Source organism: Mobula hypostoma, chromosome 5 (genome assembly GCF_963921235.1).
Source record: "Mobula hypostoma chromosome 5, sMobHyp1.1, whole genome shotgun sequence".
In the NCBI taxonomy this organism is placed as follows: domain Eukaryota; kingdom Metazoa; phylum Chordata; class Chondrichthyes; order Myliobatiformes; family Myliobatidae; genus Mobula; species Mobula hypostoma.
The window spans coordinates 37,941,615-37,962,925 of record NC_086101.1 but is presented as its reverse complement, the minus strand read 5'-3'; the positions used below and the strand labels follow the sequence as shown (position 1 = coordinate 37,962,925).

Below are 21,311 nucleotides of genomic sequence, written 5' to 3'. Positions count from 1 at the left end.
TCGCCCATATTATTGGGTGAATACATCAGATGATTCAGGTGGTATAATTCCAACAATAAATATTTGACATACTCAAAATGTCTTACTTTAAACATTCAATGATTTTTTTAACCTTACTGCAGCTGTATGGTGAGCATTTCTGTCACCCAGCTGGATAATGTTGTATCTTGCAGCGATGACTCATGAGATCAGTTTTGCTGTTGCTGGATTCCAACAATAATCTGAGTCACTTGCAATTCACACCCAGAAATTGAAACGGGTGTGTATGCTTTGTAGTGGTTGTTCCAGATATTAACCATTGGTAAACTGCAATATATGTCCCTAGGTCTGCTATGCAAAAGAGTTAAAGGAAGGGTTTGCTGAATACACCGAACAAGTGGTGAAACTGATGGTACCGCTCCTTAAATTTTACTTTCACGATGATATCCTTTCATTCAATGTGATCTTTTATGTAATTTTTGAAAAATATTCTGCATTATGGGCACTTGAATTAAGCGAGGGAAAAAGTCCTTGTTTCTGCTTAATGTAATTTGATAAAGTATGAGGTATAACTAGGATATTTTGTGCGAGAATGTTGTGTTAGATGTTTTTGGATGGTTCAGTCACCATGTAAGTTAGCAAAATGGTTCTGTTGTCGCATTTGCAAAGGTACAGTGCAAAACTGTTTTGCATGCTATCCTTACAGTTCATTTCAACGCAGTCCATTGAGGTAGTACAAGCAAAATGTAATGATGCAGAATTAAACGAAATAGTGTAGAATTGGGAAATCTGAAAATAAGTTCTAAAGGTACTTTGGTTGTGTAGTTTGTGTGAACGTTTAATATCTTTAACATCTTATATCAGTGCTTTCTTCAGTAGCATTTTGATCTATAGTGGAAATGTGAAAATAGTAAATCACACTTTTTTAAAAATCAAGCTTTCAGAAAATTTTTTTTGCCGTCATCGATTTGAAGTGGAAAACTTGCATTTTGGAATCATTTTAGCAGTGGATTCCATTTAGGATCTTGCAGGCTGCTGAGTAACTGGCATATCATCTGACTCAGCACAGAAACAACCATATCCTGTTAGTGCAAGTGAAGAATGATAAATAGAGCTAGTTGAAGTCTATTCCGAACAGTGATGTAGTGACTCTCATCACATTGGAGAGGTTACAAATTGTTGAAATTTTATTCACAAAGATTGGTTTGGCTAGGATTCTTATAAAATGAATTAGCTGGAGGGGAAAAAGACGTAATTGGTTTAAATAGAATTGAGAGGCTTGATGTAGGGTTTCAACCTGAATCACTGACAGTTCCTTTCCCCAGATGATTGTTGAGACCATAAAGAGAATTAGGATTAGTTATGAGATTTGGAATGTATACTGGCTTCCTTTTGTGGCTTTATATTTCCACCACTGTATGGGAGTTGGGGGGGGGGGGGAGAACAGCTGTACAGTTTGTTTCAAGAGGTTTTATTTGCATCAGGGGCCGGTTCTGGGCACTGCACTGTAGGGGTGACCTGAGAGCTTTGGAGAGGATTCAGCAGTTGACCAAAGTAGTTCCAGGGATGAGCCACATTAGTTTTGTGGATAGATTAGAGCAGCTACGGCTGTTTTTGCAACCGATGATTGCAGATAACTGAGTACTTAAAATCCAAGTGTTGGGCAGGCTAGCACTTTATTCCTTGCAGTATAGGTGTCTGAGGTAAGATCTTAGAAGGTGCATAAAATCGTGAGGGTTGGAGATGCGGTGAATGCACATAGTCTTTTTCCTAAGGAAAGGAAATTTAAAAACTAGAGGGCAAGTGTTTAAGGTGAGAGGGGCAAGTTTTACATGTGACCCGAGGACAACTTCACACAGAGGAAGTGGTGGAGGCAGGTACTTTAAGGCACTTGGGTAGGAAAAGGGTTAGGAAAGGTTTAGAGGGATATGGAACCTGCTTAGATATGCATTTCATTTATCACGCTGTTACTTTGACTGTGCCTCAGTGACAGTGTTGAGGCAGTATATTTGCAGAAGGAGCCAGACAAACAGGGCACGGAGAGACCGTAATTGGCAAAGAGATGAGTGTTGAGTCTGGATGGCCACAGAGAATAGTGAGATAAGATTCAAGTGTAGCTTTTAAAGGGATCCAGGCAGATATCCGGAAGGAAATAACCTGGGTACAGAACAGGGTACAGGTAGCTGGATTGCTGTTGCAAAGAACAGGGAGAAATTTGGCTGAACTGTCTCCTTTCAAGCTGTCAATATTCCTTCAAAACACTGCTCAGTCATCCTTAACAGCGAAACGTGTTCGAGTTGCAGCTGCGGAATCGATGCCTCTGCTGCTGGAATGTGCCCGGGTCCAGGGGCCCGAGTATGTGACGCAGATGTGGCATTTTATGTGTGACTCCCTCATCAAAGGAATTGGTACGGAGCCGGATTCTGACGTCCTTTCTGAAATCATGCACTCTTTCGCAAAGGTAATCTTCTATTCCAACTGTATATAAGAACTTTCACACTGCTAAATGGTTCCTATTTTAATAGAATTTGCTGATGCTGCTAAACTGTGGCTGCATTAGTTGTGTAAACAGGATGGACACAGTTCCCACTGAGTCCATGCTGATCACCAGCTGTCCATTTACTCTAATCATGTGCTAATCTCATTTATTTATTTCTCCCCACATTCTCACCAACTCCAGATTTTACCGTTCACCTACACATTCAAGGCATTTAGTGACCAATTAACCAATCAGTTACCAAGTTGGGAGGGAACCAGAGCTCCCACGGGAAACCTTCGTGGAGAATATTTAAGCTCCACATGCAAAGCATGTGGGGAACAAGGAAATGGCAGACGAGTTGAACAGGTACTTTGGATCTGTCTTCACTAGGGAAGACACAAACAATCTCCCAGATATAATAGTGGCCAAAGGACCTAGGGTAACGGATGAACTGAAGGAAATTTATATTAGGCAGGAAATGGTATTGGATAGACTGTTGCGTCTGAAGGCTGATAAGTCCCCGGGACCTGATGGTCTGCATCCCAGGGTACTTAAGGAGGTGGCTTTAGAAATCGTGGACGCATTGGTAATGATTTTCTAATGTTCTGTAGATTCAGGATCAGCTCCTGTGGATTGGAGGGTGGCTAATGTTGTCCCTCTCTTCAAGAAGGGAGGAAGAGAGAAAACAGGGAATTATAGACCGGTTAGCCTGATGTCGGTGGTGGGATAGATGCTGGAGTCAATTGTAAAAGATGAAATTACGACACATCTGGATAGCACTAACAGGATCAGTCCCAGTCAGCATGGATTTATGAAGGGGAAATCGTGCTTGACTAATCTTCTGGAATTTTTTGAGGATGTAACTGTGAAAATGGACAAGGGAGAGCCAATGGATGTAGTGTACCTGGACTTTCAGAAAGCCTTTGATAAAGTTCCACATATGAGATTCGTGGGCAAAATTAGGGCACATGGTATTGGGGGCAGAGTACTGACATGGATTGAAAATTGGCTGGCTGACAGAAAACAAAGAGTAGCGATTAATGGGTCCCTTTCGGAATGGCAGGTGGTGACCAGTGGGGTACCGCAGGGTTCAGTGCTGGGACTGCAGCCGTTTACAATATATATTAATGATTCAGATGAGGGAATTAAAAGTAACAGCAAATTTGCCAATGACACAAAGTTAGGTGGCAGTGTGAAATGTGAGGAGGATGTTATGAGAATGCAGGGTGACTTGGACAGGCTGGGTGAGTGGGCAGATGCATGGCAGATGCAGTTTAATGTGGATAAATGTGAAGTTATCCACTTTGGTGGTAAGAACAGGAAGGCAGATTATTATCTAAATGGAGTCAAGTTAGGAAAAGGGGAAGTACAACGAGTTCTAGGTGTTCTTGTACATCAGTCACTGAAAGCAAGCATGCAAGTACAGCAGGCAGTAAAGAAAGCTAATGGCATGCTGGCCTTCATTACAAGGGGAATTGAGTATAAGAGCAAAGAGGTCCTTCTGCAGCTGTACAGGGCCCTGGTGAGACCACACCTGGAGTACTGTGTGCAGTTTTGGTCTCCAAATTTGAGGAAGGACATTCTTGCTATTGAAGGAGTGCAGCGTAGGTTCACAAGGTTAATTCCCGGGATGGCGGGACTGACATATGTCGAAAGATTGGAGCAACTGGGCTTGTATACTCTGGAATTTAGAAGGCTGAGAGGGGATCTTATTGAAACACATAAGATTATTAAGGGATTGGACACGCTGGAGGCAGGAAGCATGTTCCCGCTGATGGGTGAGTCCAGAACCAGAGGCCACAGCTTAAGAATAAGGGGTAGGCCATTTAGAACGGAATTGAGGAAAAACTTTTTCACCCAGAGAGTGGTGGATGTATGGAATGCTCTGCCCCAGAAGGCTGTGGAGGCCAAGTCTCTGGATGCTTTCAAGAAAGAGATGGATAGAGCTTTTAAAGATAGCGGAATCAAAGGATATGGGGATAAGGCAGGAACTGGATACTGATTGTAGATGATCAGCCATGATCACAGTGAATGGCGGTGCTGGCTCGAATGGCCTACTCCTGCACCTATTGTCTATTATCACTCAAGGCCAAGATTGTTGAACCTGAGTCTTGGATGCTGTGAGGCATTGGCTCTGTTAACTGTTCCTCTGTGCTGTCTGATTCTGGTGGGTTTGTGTTCCTCTCCAGAGGTAAGGGCACCAACATCTATACACTGTAGTTTGAGTCTCTCCGCAAAAGACGGTGTTTCAAATGTGAGACCAAGCTGAATACTTGAAGGTCTGGGTCTGAAGTGTTAACTCTCCATAGATGCTGCCTAACCTTCTTGAGTTCCTCCAACATTTTGTGTGTTACTGTAGATCAGAGTGATTTCTATATTGCTTGTGGGAGCCTAGTGTATGTAAAATATAATGTAATTCCTACTTAACAGCAGTGACCACTTTTCTAAATTGTTTCATTGTCTCTGACACTCCTTGGTAATCCTGAAAGGTGTGAAAGAAATTTTTGAATTTGCTGTTACTGACCCTTCATGAGACACTTCATTCTGAAATGGGCAAAACAACAATTGTTGTTTTAGCACATAACTTAATCCCCGTATTTAATCAGGGTGGAGTTACTGCACTTCCTTTGCAGTTTCTTGCTTGCCTGCCTTCAAAAACAGGTAAGTTTTGTCTTGTCCTCTTCAAGTTGCCATACACGTTCCTGAAATATCAGGTTTTTATGCTGAAGTTGCTGTTTTTTTATGTAAGCAAATGCCAGTTCCACATGTTTAGAAGTGTTTTTGTTGTGAATCCACTGGTCTGTTTGATGATAGAGAAGCTTGAGGAATTAGGGCTGGCCTTTCTCAATCCAGATAATCCCCAGCCATAGTAAAAGGATTCTAGGTGTATTGAACTGCCAAATGAATTGCTGAAAATGCATCTCCAGGGACTAATGCAGAGAGGTGCATCGGTCACAGGCCTGGTGTGGGTAAAACACAATAAGGCAGACATCCCACCTCTCCCGGAAGTTCCAGGAGTCTCCCGCATATTAATAGTGGCTCCCTGATGCCCGCAAATTATATACAATGTCCCGGAAATTGATTTTTTTGAGAATGCGCGAGAGATGGAGAAAGCGTGAGCGAGATCAAGAAAGCAAGCACGCGTGAGAGAGCGAGAAAGCAAGCGTGAGAGAGACCACGAGCGCGAGTGAGAGCGGCCATAAGCGAGAGAGCACGCATGCGCGAGAGAGAGCGAGAGAGTTCCAAAAAAAGTCTGAGTGGCAGAGTGTTCCAAAAAAAAAGAAAATATAAAATGTATGTCACCCCAGACTACACTAAAGTGTACCTCTGCTAATAGGGGTCAAAAATAATGACAGTGTTGCTCGCTGCACTGTTTGCAACAGTGACTTTTGGTGGGTTCAGACTGTAAAAGACATGTTGAGGTGAGTTTAACAGGTGTCATTCATTCATTAGCATAGCTAACGTTATTTAAACTAGCTGGCCAGCTGCTAAGGAGCTACTCTATTGCAGACATCCTACCTCTCCCGGAAGTCCTGGGTGTCTCCCGCAAATCGATGGTGCTACCTCCCTGAAATGAGTTTTTGCAGGGTGGAATGTCTATAAGGAGTCATATCAGGCTTCTTTAGATATGGCAAGACACAAACTATTTATTTAAAACTGAAGTGGGTTTAACTGCACTGAAGCATTTCCTCCATCGTCTTGTTCAAAATGTTTACTAGTCATTGGAATATCCCACACAGGGTCACCTACCCTCTTATGTGTTAATATATTGTGCTTTCTGTCCCAAATCTGACTACAGTACTTGAGTCTTTATTGATCTGCCCCTTGCATTTTTCTCTCCTTTGCTCTTTAGTGCATAGAGTTGATGGGTGAAGGCTGCTTAAACAAGGAGCATCTTGAGGAGCTGGGCAACATTATGAAAGGGAAATTAGAGGAGCACTTCAAAAATCAAGAATTGAGACAAGGTATAAATGTGTTACATCTTTAGTAAACTTCAAAGCAATCTCCTGTTGGAGTTTTACTTCACGGTTTCCTGATATCACAGTACCTCTCTCGTTTGCTATTTTATCTTTCTGTGCGCAAATACTAAACTGTAGCTTTGTGTTGAAGTGTAATCGGGTGATTTTTTTAAAACCCGTAGCAAAGAGACAAGATGAAGACTATGATGAACAAGTGGAAGAAAACTTACAAGATGAGGTAATATGGTGTTTCTTTATTATGGTGTAATTGTGATAAATTTACTTGTGGAAAGGATTATTGAAAGTTTATTCTGAATGAATTCAGACTATTTTAAATTTGAGTGTTATGCGTTTGTCTGGTTACAGGATGATAGCGATGTTTACATTTTGACTAAAATTTCGGACATCTTACACTCGATGTTCAGCTGCTACAAAGAGAAAATGTTGCCATGGTTTGAACAGATTCTCCCTCTAATAGTCAATCTAATTGTAAGTTTAAAACAAAATATTCAAGACTGGTTGGTTTTGATTTTCTCAATGTTTTCATTCTGATGAATGCTTTTCCTCCTTGCAGTGTCCACACAGGCCATGGGCAGACAAGCAGTGGGGCTTGTGCATCTTTGATGATGTAATTGAGCACTGCAGCCCTACGTCCTTTAAATACGCAGAGTATTTCCTGCGGCCCATGTTGCAGTACGTCTGTGATAACAGCCCTGAGGTCAGACAAGCAGCAGCCTATGGAATTGGAGTTATGGCTCAGTTTGGTGGAGAGAATTACAGGCCATTCTGTACTGGTAGGTTCGACCAATTGTTTTCTTTGTGCAGTTGAACAGAGACTGAGTGTTGTTGTGGTGAAATACAAGCTCTTCTTAGCTCTGCTGCTGCACACTACATTATGTAGCGTATTTTAAGCCCAGTAACCTGTAGCAACTTGGCATTGATGTGTGAGCCATTAATTTATGAACACATAAATCAATCATTAATACTTAAGTAACTTGGCATTGATGTTGATGAGCTGTGATCCCTGTGGATTTTGGAGAGAGCTAGCCACTGGGACTAATACATATTAACTTCTCTCTCCACAGAGGCGATCCCACTCCTGGTTGGGGTTATCCAGATGGAAGGGTCCAAAACCAAAGAGAACATTAACGCAACTGAAAACTGTATATCTGCTGTAGGGAAGGTCATGAAATGCCGACCAGAATGTGTAAATGTCAATGAGATTTTACCTCACTGGCTCTCGTGGCTGCCACTGCACGAGGACAAGGAGGAGGCAGTGCACACTTTCAATTATCTGTGCGACCTTATTGAAAGGCAAGTGCTCCATCTCATCCTAATGCTAATTCCAAGTAGTGTGGAAAGTTGAAGGAAGGTACTGGGACGAGAGTTGGAGCTTCTCAGCAAGGAACAGATTCGCCAGCCCATCATCAAGCTCACACCTGCACCTGTCTATGCCATTTTTTTTCTGATTGTATGTCCATCAACTTCCCCCTGCATCGATTTTCCCCTGCGACCCACCTGCACGAGCCTGAGCGACCTATCAACCAGGACATGCTTGGGTGTACTTAATTTATTATTGTCATGTAAATTGGTCTATTGCCGTGTACTGAGCTACAGTGAGGAAAAACTTGCATACTGTTCCTTCAGATCATTTTATTACAATGGTTATAGTACAAAGTAAAAACAAGAGTACAGAGATTTATAGTTACAGGGAAAGTGTGGTGTGGATAGATAATGGATTTCAAGACCATTACCAGGTACAGTGGAAAACTTTTAATTTCCATTACATCCTTACAAATGATTTCATCAACAGCAATAACAGAATGCAGGATAAAGTGTTACAGTTACAGAGAGTGCAGGCAGACAAGATGAAAGGGCAGTGAGGTAGATTGAGATCCAGAGCATTTTTACCAGACAAGTGTCCATTCGTGGTCCTAACAGTAGGATAGAAGTTGTTCTTGACCCTGGTGTGTATTTTCAAGCTTTTGTAACTCTGCCCAATGGAAGGGAGAAGAGAGAATGTCTGAGGTAGATGGGGTTTTTGATTCTGTTGAAGTGTTGACAGGGTCTGTGGCGGATGGGATTATTTCTGTGATGTGCCACAACTCTGCAGATTTTTGCAGTCACAGGCAGAGTAGTAGCCATGCCAAGCCATGTTGAATCTAGAAAAGATTCTGTATCTGCAAAAATCGATGGAAGTTGTCAGAAGTGAAGACTGCACTCTTATGGTTTTTCTTGTAATACCTCGATCAACTATTATGAAATGATCTGTATGAACAGTATGTAAAGTGTGATTTTCCTCACTACAGTATGTCTGCTGTGACATAGACCTATTTACGTGCTGGAATGCCGGACTGGAGGCACTGGTGTGCTTTCTTGGCCATAACATCTCCATAGTTGGATCAGGGCAGGGTATTGGTGATGCTTGCACCTAGGATATGGGATGAAACGTGAAGTAACAAGGGGAAATCCATGTAGTCAGTAAAGGGAACACAGGAGTTGGACCTGGATCACCAGAGGTGCGAGGCAGTGGTTTTAATTGTTGTGTGATGGAGCAGCCCCAGGAATGAGGTAACAGGGTAAAACTGCACGTGTGGCTTGATGACTACCATTTTTGTCACTGCACCAGAGTTCCAAATTTTAAGCTGTAGTCAGGACTGGAGCCCTGAAGTCTAGGCTAATACTCCAGTGCATTGGAGAATTGGTTAGCAGACAGGAAGCAAAGAGTGGGAATAAACGGGACCTTTTCAGAATGGCAGGCGGTGACTAGTGGGGTACCGCAAGGCTCAGTGCTGGGACCCCAGTTGTTTACAATATATATTAATGACTTGGATGAGGGAATTAAATGCAGCATCTCCAAGTTTGCGGATGACACGAAGCTGGGTGGCAGTGTTAGCAGTGAGGAGGATGCTAAGAGGATGCAGGGTGACTTGGATAGGTTAGGTGAGTGGGCAAATTCATGGCAGATGCAATTTAATGTGGATAAATGTGAAGTTATCCACTTTGGTGGCAAAAATAGGAAAACAGATTATTATCTGAATGGTGGCCGATTAGGAAAAGGGGAGGTGCAACGAGACCTGGGTGTCATTATACACCAGTCATTGAAAGTGGGCATGCAGGTACAGCAGGCGGTGAAAAAGGCGAATGGTATGCTGGCATTTATAGCGAGAGGATTCGAGTACAGGAGCAGGGAGGTACTACTGCAGTTGTACAAGGCCTTGGTGAGACCACACCTGGAGTATTGTGTGCAGTTTTGGTCCCCTAATCTGAGGAAAGACATCCTTGCCATAGAGGGAGTACAAAGAAGGTTCACCAGATTGATTCCTGGGATGGCAGGACTTTCATATGAAGAAAGACTGGATGAACTGGGCTTGTACTCGTTGGAATTTAGAAGATTGAGGGGGGATCTGATTGAAACGTATAAGATCCTAAAGGGATTGGACAGGCTAGATGCAGGAAGATTGTTCCTGATGTTGGGAAAGTCCAGAACGAGGGGTCACAGTTTGAGGATAGAGGGGAAGCCTTTTAGGACCGAGATTAGGAAAAACTTCTTCACACAGAGAGTGGTGAATCTGTGGAATTCTCTGCCACAGGAAACAGTTGAGGCCAGTTCATTGGCTATATTTAAGAGGGAGTTAGATATGGCCCTTGTGGCTACGGGGGTCAGGGGGTATGGAGGGAAGGCTGGGGCGGGGTTCTGAGTTGGATGATCAGCCATGATCATAATAAATGGCAGTGCAGGCTCGAAGGGCCGAATGGCCTACTCCTGCACCTATTTTCTATGTTTCTATGCAATGCTAAGTGAATAGTGCTGTGGGACAGCAGCCATCTCTTGTATGATACATTAAACACTGAGAACTCTGTGCTCTTGGGTGCATGTTGGATTCCATGGCTTTATTTGGAAAAAACGTCTCCTTACTTGGTCTTTTTGTTTTCATAAGTTTGCTGCACACAATTTAAGGTCACATTCCCATCTTAGTCATGACTGGAACTGACGCAGACCTTGGAGGAGGAGGAGGGGGAGGGGAACGTCCAGTCTCATGTGGGAAATATTCTTGTTATCCTGCCCTTGCCCAGGTTCTATTAGTTTATTCACAAGATGCATGCTTTGTTATTGAGGAGTTGGTGGTGAGCCACTTCCTTAGACCACTGCAGTTTCATGAGATTAAAGTATTCCTGCATTTCATTGTAGCTTTTGATACAGCTGAGTTACTAGCCATTGCAAATCATTCATACAGATCATTTCATTGTAACAAAGAACAGTTGTAATGCTGAAAGGGTTCAATAGCTCAGGGCATCATCTGTGAAATCCCTTACCCCACCTTCCTTACAATTTAAAATTCGCTTTCCCTTTCACAGATTGCTGGTGGGATTTTCATGGAACTGTTCACTTTGGTTTTCTACCACTGCTGCCTAATCTGCTGAGTGTTTCCAGAGCTTCCTGTTTTTGTTTCAGATTTCCAGTATCTGCAATTTTCTTTGAGGTTCCTTGCGTGTAGTTAAAATGTCAATTACACTGGTGTGTCTGGAAACCAGGCTCAAAGGAAGGTTCTGTAAGAACATTAGTGGGTTTTTTAAAATCATAATCCACTAACTTTGTGGCTACCAGTTAGTAAGCAAGTGTCTTTATAATTGGCCAATAACCGTTGCCACTTTCTGATTTGCCCAGGGACTGTATGAATGACAAGGGTAATTGTTTAACACCTGCTGTGTAGTTTGTTGCCTCAGTACTGTATTTTCATGAATAAACCTGTAGATGGTGCTGCAGGCCTGTGGCCAAGTATTATGGAGCATCTGTATGTTACTTGCCTGTCCTTAGCAAGTATGACACTAAAGTGGGGGTTCCCAACCACCTTTACGCCATCGACCAACCATTCAGCAAGGGGTCTGTGGACTCCAGGCTGGAAACCCTTGCTTTAAAGAATCCATCACTGGTGTAGAATTAATTAACAAAGCATAAGTATACATTTCTGTATTGCCTTTGACAAAGTAAATAATAATTAGCTCACTTGGCTGTTCTATTAGTCTTAAGTTGTGGTTTCATGTTGCACTCCAAAGGCTTGATCTTGGTTGGCATTTCTAGTCCAGAATTTTGTGCCATATTGAATGTAGTTTTGTGTATACTAATATAGAAATACAAAGTATAGTGCAGGCTCAGAGCCTTTGCCCACACATGGTCCATCTCCCTCCATTTCCTACCTGTTCATGTGTCTGTCTGAATGCCTTTAAGTATTACCATTTTATCTGCTGACTCTTAACGATGCATTCCAGACATCTCCCATGGTGTGTGTTTTTTTTTTAAAGAAGTCTCTAATCTAAACTTCGCTCTCACCCTAAATCTGTGCCATCTACCTTGGCTATGCTGTTTATAACTTTACATCCTTTATCAGGATGCTCAGGAGAAAACAATCCAAGTTTGTTTCAGATCTCTGTACAGCTAACGCACTCCAGTCCAGGCACTGTCCTGATCAACCTCTTTAAAGCCTGCACAGTGTGGTGACCAGAGCTAACCAAAATAGTTTTATATACTGTTGGAAGAAAAGGTGGAAGTGTACTTGAGGCCCAGTCAGCAGACTCGTGTGTACAAGTGCTGATGGTCCAATGACACTGGGCAACTAAATCACTAAAACAAAATCATGTTAGTTTTTGCTGCGTAGTTTGGCTGTTTCCGACTTCATATTGCCTACATGTCAAACAGTACTTGAGTGACTGTAAGGAGCTTTAGGATGTGCTGAAAGGTGTACTGAAACTCAAATCTATCTTTAGTAAAATTCCCAAACAAAATTTGGCACTGAGCAATACAAGGAGATGTTGGGAACAAATGACAAAAATTAGGTTAAGAAAATGGTGAATATTTGATGTGGTGAAGATAATTTGATAGGAATTTCTAGGGTTTGGGCCCAGGACATTACGTGTCATCAAGGGAAACAGAGGGATGTGCAAGAAACCAGAAATGGAGGGGCATGGAGTGTTGGTCGGCAGTTAAGGGAATGTTGGGGATATAAGATTCAAGATTGTTGTTTAATGTCGTTTAAAGGAGAACAAAATAATGGTAACTCCAAATCCAATGCAGCACAAAAGGAATATAAAAGATAGGGACACAATAATACAAAAATGCAATAAATATAAATACATAAGAGAGCTTCCATACATTTTTTATGTCCAGGCTAGGCTGTACGTAAGATGATTGACAGGAAACAAAGTAGTGGTAGATATAATGGGTAGATCAGCCTAACTGGGGAAAGTAACTGTTTTTGAGTCTGGTCCTGACGTTGATACTAGCAGCCTGATGGGAGTGGGGCAAACAGTCCATGAGCAGGGTGGGTGGGATCCTTCATGTTGTTAACAGGCCTTTTCCCGGCACCTTACTGTATGCAAAGTATATCCTTGATAGCAGGTCGGTTGCTGCCTGGTCTTGACTACCTGTTGATCCTTGTCTGCTGCAGTGGAGTTTCTATACCAAGTGGCAATGCAGCTTGTTAGGATGCTCTCTACTGCTCATCTGTAGCATGACTTGAGTATGGATGTGCAAAGTCCAGCTCTCTTCAGCCTCCTCAAAGTAGAGGCATCGATGAACTTTCTTGACTATGTAAGATGTACTCTGGGACCATGAAACTGTATGATGTGCACTCCCAGGAGTTTGAACCTGCTTGCATTTTCCACTGCTCTGTCGTTAATGTAAGGAAGTGTGTGAGTAGTAAGAGTTCTGAAGTTGATAACCATCTCCTTTGTCTTGTTGGCATTAAGGAAGAGGTTATTTGCCTGGCACCAACTCTCAAGCTCTTCTGCCTCTTTGTAGGCCATTTCATCATCGTTGCTGATGAGCCCCGCCAGTGCCGTGTCATCAATGAACTCGATGTGATTGTTCAAGTCTTTGGCCGTGAAGTCATGTGTGAGCAGAGTGTGCAGCAATAGGCTCCGCACACAACCTTGGGGGTCATCGTTGTTGAGGATGAGGGGGAAGGAGGGGCAGTTGTGCATCCTGACTATCTGATTTTGGGTATGGAGACAACTTGAGGAGTGAAAGTTCCAAGTGTTTTTGAAGCAACAGCAAGGTTAAAATTGGTTATTTCACCTAATAGCTTGGTAAATTCTATTGTTTTTGAATTCAAAAACATTCAAGAAATTGAAGTATCTCAATTCATTGATTTCACAAGTAAAATAGTTGTTTTCTATTTTCGTCCACAGTAACAATCCAATTGTGCTTGGCCCCAATAATTCCAGCCTGCCTAGAGTGTTTGCTATCATTGCAGAAGGTCTTGCTAATGAAGCAATAAAGAATGAAGATGCCTGTGGCAAAAGATTGGCCAATGTAATCCGACAGGTACAGGTGAGTGTGTCACTGCAAATCAAGGATGGGGTTGGGCAGGGTGAAAACAGGTTGTAAGAGGTTATTACCCTGGGTAATTTGGTTATGACTGCACGAATCTCACTCCTGTGAGTTAGAAGGATATCAGTTCTTCCAAATAGTGACCGGAGCTCAAATCCAGGTAGATATTGCAATGCAGTGCTGAGAGAGTGCTATATTGTCAGCGATGCAGTATTCCAGAAGAGATGTTCAAATGGAATTCTGCTGTCAGGTGAACATACAGACCTGCAGTAATGAGCAAGGATTTTCTTTCATTTCTTAATGATATTTAACAAAAGTGACTGTTCTCCAAAAGTACTTATTGCTAGTACAGGCCGTCCTGGGTTATGAACGTTCATCTTAGAGACATCTGTACATATTAAAAAAAACTCTTGTAATAAATTTAAGGGTCTGACAGATGTAGATACGTTCGTTACTATGGGCATTGGAACAAGCTTTCTTTCTTTTCAAATCATTATTATTATTATTCAAAAAAATAACACAAGTACATCGAAGTAAGCAACACTTACAATGTCTCAAGGGAAAAAAATTATTTCAAAGATTGAAACATTTTTGTGATAATAAAAAAACCTTACTAAGCAGAAAATTGGGGGGAAAACCCATTAGGTGTTCAACCCCGGAGCCATGCGTCATACAAAAAGCTTCTAAAGATAAACATCAAACCACCAGCAAGCAAAAAATATACCAGAAATTTACAATTAGATCGTGGAGAAAATCTATTTATTCTACTTAATACAGGTTTCCCCCGCCATCCGAAGGTGGAGCGTTCCTATGAAACGGTTTGTAAGCCGAAATGTCGTAAAGTGAAGAAGCAATTACCATTTATTTATATGGGAAAAATTTGTGACCGTTTGCAGACCCAAAAATAACCTACCAAATCATGCCAAATAACACATAAAACCTAAAGTAACAGTAACATATAGTAAAAGCAGGAATGATATGATAAATACACAGCCTATATAACGTAGAAATACTTTTCCACAATCATTACTAAACTGTTCTCCATAGCGAAAATCTCGCGCAAGCGCTCTAGGCAGAAAATCTCACACAAGCGCTGTTGGCAAGCGCTCTCCAGTAAACTTAAAGCTATGAAGCTGTCAAATCATACCACATAACACGTAAAAATACACAGCCTATATAAAGTAGAAATAATGTATGTACAGTGTAGTATCACTTACTGGAATTAGTTCAGCGCCGAGCACACTGATGATGGTGTGTTAAACTGAGTCGTCGCAGGTTGGGTGGTGCAGTGGCCTCCACCCTCCAGGCTGCTGGGAGGCATCCAGCACATCTTTAAGAAAAAAGCCAAAATAAACATGCTAATTAATTGTGTTGGGCGGCACCTAATTAATTAGCATGTTTATTTCGGCTTTTTTCTTAAAGATGTGCTGTGTGCCTCCCGGCTACCGCTGCATTCTCCGCGAATCGGTACAGTATCTGTCTGCGGCCTGAGTGTTGGGGTGGTGGGACATTGGGGTGTCATCTCGTTGTCTGTTTCCATTAGAGCAGGCAGCTCATCTTCTCCTATGACTGCCTGCCTCGATGTCAAAGGGCAAGGTTCGTGGTCTGATGTGGAAGGCTTGCTTGACTGCTGAGCCTCACACATTTTTCTATTATACAGTTCTTTATAAAGACTCAAACCATCCTGCAAATATCCCCTAAACCTACGTACCCTTTCAAAATTAAAGTCGTACTTTGTCATTGCAGCGAAAATCTCAGAGTCACTTTCGGTCCGAATGCCACTGCATTCGGTTTTGATTGTTATCCTTTCCTCTTCCAATTGCATCAGCTCTTCATCTATCAGTTCTTGGTCATGGGATGCCAAAACCTCTTCAACATCATCTTCGTCAGCTTCCACAAGCCAAACTCACTTAGTCCTTACTTCGTTCACCAGGATCGAAATGCTTAATTATGTCTAGTTTTACACTAAGTGTAACACCCTTACGAGCTCTTTCAGGCTTTTCCGATACCTTAGAACTCATCTTGCTAACGGCTGCTCACAGGCACATGTTAAAGCAATGCCGGCGAGAATGCAGTTCCGAATCCGGGGAGGGCGGCTGCTCGGGGCGCGCGGCACACTGCCTTTTATCGCACACTGATTTTCCCCGCGCGCTGCTTTTTTTTCCGTAACGGTGAAAACGCCTTCTGAATGCGAAAACAGGATACTAATGTAGGTCTTTCGTAGCAGTGAGGTTTCGCAAAGCGAACGTTCGAAAAGCGGGGGACACCTGTACATGCGCAGAACACATACCAATACGGGATGATCAAAAATGGCGGCGAAGAAGAATACAACCACGTAGAAAACACGCATGCTTCAGAACCACTCAACAGGAAAAAACGCCTAACTCTAACCCCTCCCCCTCCCCGAAAGCCCAAAGGAAAGGCAAGCAACCTCTGATAGAATACAAAGCTAGGGACCGCTCTGTCTGTACAGAAAATTTTTTTTAAAAGGATTTTCTTTCCCTTACCATAGTTAGTAAAAAAAAAAACTGAGTGACCTTGTAAGAAAAACAATAAAGTCTCGACCAAGAAAAATGTTTACATTCCAGCATCTATTAAACAAGAAAGAACCAAAATAATGTCTCTTAAAAAGAAAAACCAGTGCCATTTTTAAGTTTAACGTTAAATCCCTGAACATTAAATCGGTTATAAGATGCTATAATAAAGCAGCAAAAAAGAACATCAAACCAGATATTAGGTTAAAGAAACAAATTCCTTTATCTTCTTTTCTCAGTCGAATGTCCGAGTAACCATTTAAACAGTCATACTTGATCCATAAATCTTTCCAAAAGAAAATCAATAATATGGAATAATGAACAAATCTCCTTATCTTCTTTCCGAAATGCGAATAATATATAGATAACTAAACAACCTTTCTGATAGTTCATTCGGTAGCGGCGGCAGGTATAGTTTGAACAAACTCCAGTGCAGTTTTTGGATCAAAAGATGTACGAGGAGGAGAATTAGGAGGAAAAACTTTAATCCTTGCCGGGTAATGCAAAGAAGGGAACAATTTCTTATCATATGCCTTTTTCATTACCAGAGCAAATTTTGATCTTTGTTCCATTACCTCCTTTGGATAATCTTCATAAAAACGGAACTCGGACTCCTTAAATCTAAAAACTCTCATCTTCTTGCCTGTCGCATTATTTGATCTTTAATTTTAAAGTGATGAAAACAAACCAAAACAGATCTTGGCTTACTTGGATCTTTAAATTTCGAAGTAAAAGCTCTGTGTGCTCTTTCTATAGCAGGTGGCTGTGATACTGTAGTAGGAAATAAAATATGGAAAAGCTTACCAAACTAAGCAGTTAACTCTCCATCTTCAGCTCCTTCTTGCAGCCCAACAATTCGTATATTCCTTCAGTGAGATCTAGTTTACAGGTCTATAATCTTATCTTGATATCTTTCCAAACAGGTTGTAGCCTCAAACAATTTTTGCTTAGTTATCTTCAATTCCTCTTCATGTGTAATAACTTGAGTTTCCAAATCTTAAGTTTTCCCAGAAGTGACTTCATTGCATTACTATTCTTTTCCAGTTGGTCTTTAATTGATCCATTCTGATCTTTAATTGTATTTAGTGTCCGAACGATATCTTCAGCCCATGGTGGCATTTCATCAGATTTTTCCTTTGGCATCTTTCCTTTCCCATTACCTTTGTCACTAGGTTCAGACAAGCTTTTCCCACTCCTCATAGACAGACATATGGTTCCCCCTCAAAAATCAGCAAATAAAAATTTTAAGTTTGAAGTTTAAACTAGGGGGAGAGAAACAAAACTAAGAGCAGCACAAGATTGCTGCTACCCCATTTGCAGACAGGCGCGGTCTCTCGGAACTAGTTTTCTCTCTACTGTCAATAACTATTCTCTTATGAAGGTGTGGCTACTATATTGAGTGTATTTTTGTGAACAAAATTGTTCAGTAGACATTTGTACAAATGCATCCTGTTTCTTACCTGGGAACAGCCTGTAATGTGATCAGACACAGTTTAAAAGGGGGCGTGATGTGCCATGTCTTTGGAAATGTTTGGAATAATTTCTCCGGTCTGTATTGGATCAGCTTGCTGATGTATATTAGTTGTGCGATATTCAATATTTGGATGTTGGTTGGAAAGTGTGTAATGTGCAAGGTAACCCAAATGGCCATGATGTTGGTAAATTTCTCTTCATCTGTACTGCAAGGTTTAATAAACAGCATGTGGTGCATGCTGTATTCAAAGAATAGTTCCTGCACGGGGAGAGGGTAACTGCCCTGGCAGTGTGGTGCACCTGCTGAAGAACTCCTGTTTGTTTTTCTCGTTCCAGGGTTCAGGGACTCTTTGGACGGAGTGCATCGGATCGCTGAACGAAACACAGCAGGCAGCAATACACAATCTGCTGAACACCGCTTGAATGGCCTTAAATACTCCTAACATGCAAAAATCATTCATGATTTGTCCTTTTTCTCCCTCTTCTGTGAGAGAACTGTTGTGTGGGTCACTTATGCAGACCGCAGTGAGTAGCAGGAAGCTCTGATTCAGCACACATTGTGTATTAAGACTGCTGCAAATTACAGAGGAATATCTTCATATCCCACCCTTACAGCACTGATAGTTATTTTTCTACTTTAACCACAAGAACATGGCACAATTGTGGTCAGTTTGAACAAAAACTCTCATATCAACCTTAACTATTTTGAAACGAGTTGCTGTAGTATTGGTGTGCATTAAACTGGCAAGATATTTCTATCCATCTAGTATTGTACTAAATAGTGTGGCGATTGATTTCCCACCCCCACCCTTCTCCCAACCAAGGTAAGCAATATACTCTCCTGCCTGTTAAAACTGCGGCATGCAAGATCTCTCATCTCTGCTATTGTTTTTTGATGATCCTGCCCTCCTTGTTTGCAGTCCTGCAAACAATTCTGAAATGTGAAGTCCTTCACTGTGTCCAGCAGTACCTCAGTCCAATAAACGATGATGGAGTGTGAATCCAGTTGCTGTGCACCTTTATTAACTTGAACATGGTTTTCATTCAACATCCTGTGGTCAGTGAGGAGACAAATCTCATCAATGATAGCCTTCAATTATTGCAAGATATCGCTTTCCTGTGAGCTTCAAATCATGGCAATTTAATTTCCAAGGCTGGATGTAAGAAGTGAGACCAGGGTAATCTACGGGCAAAATTGGCAACCGTATCCTGCTTTAATTATGCAGCTTCATTGTTACAGTAATACAAGGAAAATTAAATTGCCTGGTGTTGCTGATTTTGCGTTGAAGGTGCAGAACTTGTATCTGAACCAGTGCTCTAAATGACTATCATTCACATATTGCAGAATCAATCGCACTCCCATCCTTGTGGGTGTTCTGTGTGAAATAGCGTTCCCAAACTGTGAAGCAATGGCATTTGCCGCCTTTTAGTATGAAAAGTTTTGATGCGACGCCCAAACTTTAGAGTGAGAATTGCATGGCTCTAGCCTCAAACTGCTAAACTACAGATAATGGCGCTGTGTTTGGTGCTTAAGTATAAAGCAAGTTTTAATTTTTAACACTTAGATGAATGACATGTTAGCAAAAGCTGGCTGACTTAATTTCCCTAACAAATAATTTCAGACATACCTAAATTTAGCAAAGAAATCAGAGGAATCTTTGAAACGAGCTGATGGTTTAATGAGTAATGGCAGACAACTAACAGCTGCCTTGGCAGTATTATGACTATTTATAGTTTCCCAAGATAATTTCATTCAATTTCCCCTTACTGCTAAACATTGGATTTTACTAACTTCTGTAGAAAGCAGTTCTTCTCGTTGTAATTGTAATTTCCAAATAAATACAATACAAAACCCATTTTGTTCCAGTAATTAGTTTGTCTTGTGTTTGTTAAACAGGTGTGTGTTTTAGATGTTAGAGGGAAAAATGAACTCGAAAGGAAAAATGAAGAGAAAAAAGACTTTGTATTCTGCAATGTTATACTTTGTAAAAATTAGATTGTCTAATTCCAAAATCGTTTTTATTTACTTCCATCTTTCTTTCCTCTATTTACCATCCGTAATATCTCTTTGCTGCCTTGTACACCTTTTTATGCCACATGATGTACCTCACTCTATGAAACTAAAACTGCTGCTGCAACCAACTCTGCCAGGATTGTTGAAGTTGAAATGACATAAAACTGTACAGGCCCTTCAGACCACAATCTGAATACTGCAAGATCAACCCTAACCATTGAACTCTGTCTCCCAACTTAACACACCATATACCTTAACAACCATATCAACTTGCACTGCAACTTTGAGGGACTGCAGATGTGAACCCCAAGGACCCTCTGTTTCTCCACACTGTGAGAAATCCTGCCATTAACCTTCCAAAGTGAATCACTTCACACTTCTGCATATTGATCTCTATCTGCCACTTCTCAGCCCAGCTCTGCATCCCATCAATGTGTTGTAACCTACACTATTCACACTACGAAACTTTATGTCATCTGCAAATTTACTAACCCACCGTTCCACTTCCTCATCCAAGTTATTTACAAAATGCCAGGTCCCAGAAAAGATACCTGTATTCAGTGATGTCAATGCAGAATACGTTACATGCGCGACCACCCTGTTCCTTCTGTGGCCAAGCCAATTCTGAATCCAGGCATCCAAGCTTCCATAGATACCATGCCTCCTGACTTTCTTAATACACCTACTATGGGGAACCTTCTCAAATCTGTGTTGAGGGGCAATTGTTTAAAATATTTCACTATTGTAATTATGTGTGGTATTGAGCCCTAATTCTGTTCATGCAATCAGTGTGGAATGGAACAAGATGCTTGTCTTAGTTACCCATTCCTCTGTAATGTCCTGATAATCCTCCAACAAAATATATTTCTGAATTAAGGATTAGGGGTTGGTTATGGTGAATCCTGTTGATCTGCTAGCTGGTAATATCACTGAAATTGGAGTACCCCAGTTTTGAGTTCACGAATTTAACTCTCTTGGAGAAATTAATTAGAAGAATTTGGACCATTGGTTAATTGGGGCAACTGCTTATTTGGGACAGCTCTTAAAAATCAAAGAAACACATCAAAGTTGATTGGGATTCCCTTTGTTTATTTGGGACAGTATACCATTTAGTTTGCAGAGGAAACTCGCCAGACAATTTCTAACCAGTGTTAATCATGTGACAATACAGTGCTTAGAGCAAACGGGAGGAAATCTGCAGATGCTGGAAATTCAAGCAACACACATAAAAAGTGCTGGTGAATGCAGCAGGCCAGGCAGCATCTATAGGAAGAGTACAGTCAACTTTTCAGGCTGAGACCCTTCGTTAGACTAACTGAAAGAAGAGATGGTAAGAGATTTGAAAGTGGGAGGGGGAGATCTGAACTGATAGAAGATGGGAGGGGGAGGGAAGGAGCTAAGAGCCACGGCTGCCTCTACTGTCAATTCCAAGTCCCATCCCCATTCTGATATGTCTATCCATAGCCACCTCTACTGTCAAGATGAAGCCACACTCAGGTTGGAGGAACAACACCTTATATTCCATCTGGGTAGCCTCCAACCT

The 21,311-nt window shown here is 41.6% G+C and overlaps 1 protein-coding gene across 1 annotated transcript in view; it reads left to right on the top strand.

Annotated features, from left to right (window-relative positions):
• Nucleotides 1-18,590, top strand: part of kpnb3 (karyopherin (importin) beta 3) — a 73,649-nt gene extending 55,059 nt beyond the window's left edge. Inside the window, exons 18-26 of the mRNA XM_063048417.1 lie at nucleotides 326-422; nucleotides 2,268-2,440; nucleotides 6,312-6,423; nucleotides 6,600-6,655; nucleotides 6,784-6,906; nucleotides 6,992-7,211; nucleotides 7,503-7,731; nucleotides 13,606-13,747; nucleotides 18,091-18,590. Coding sequence (XP_062904487.1) covers nucleotides 326-422; nucleotides 2,268-2,440; nucleotides 6,312-6,423; nucleotides 6,600-6,655; nucleotides 6,784-6,906; nucleotides 6,992-7,211; nucleotides 7,503-7,731; nucleotides 13,606-13,747; nucleotides 18,091-18,177 — 1,239 coding nt within the window. The 3' untranslated portion in view covers nucleotides 18,178-18,590. The remainder of the gene's footprint in view (nucleotides 1-325; nucleotides 423-2,267; nucleotides 2,441-6,311; nucleotides 6,424-6,599; nucleotides 6,656-6,783; nucleotides 6,907-6,991; nucleotides 7,212-7,502; nucleotides 7,732-13,605; nucleotides 13,748-18,090) is intronic.
• The last annotated feature ends 2,721 nt before the right edge of the window (nucleotides 18,591-21,311 follow it).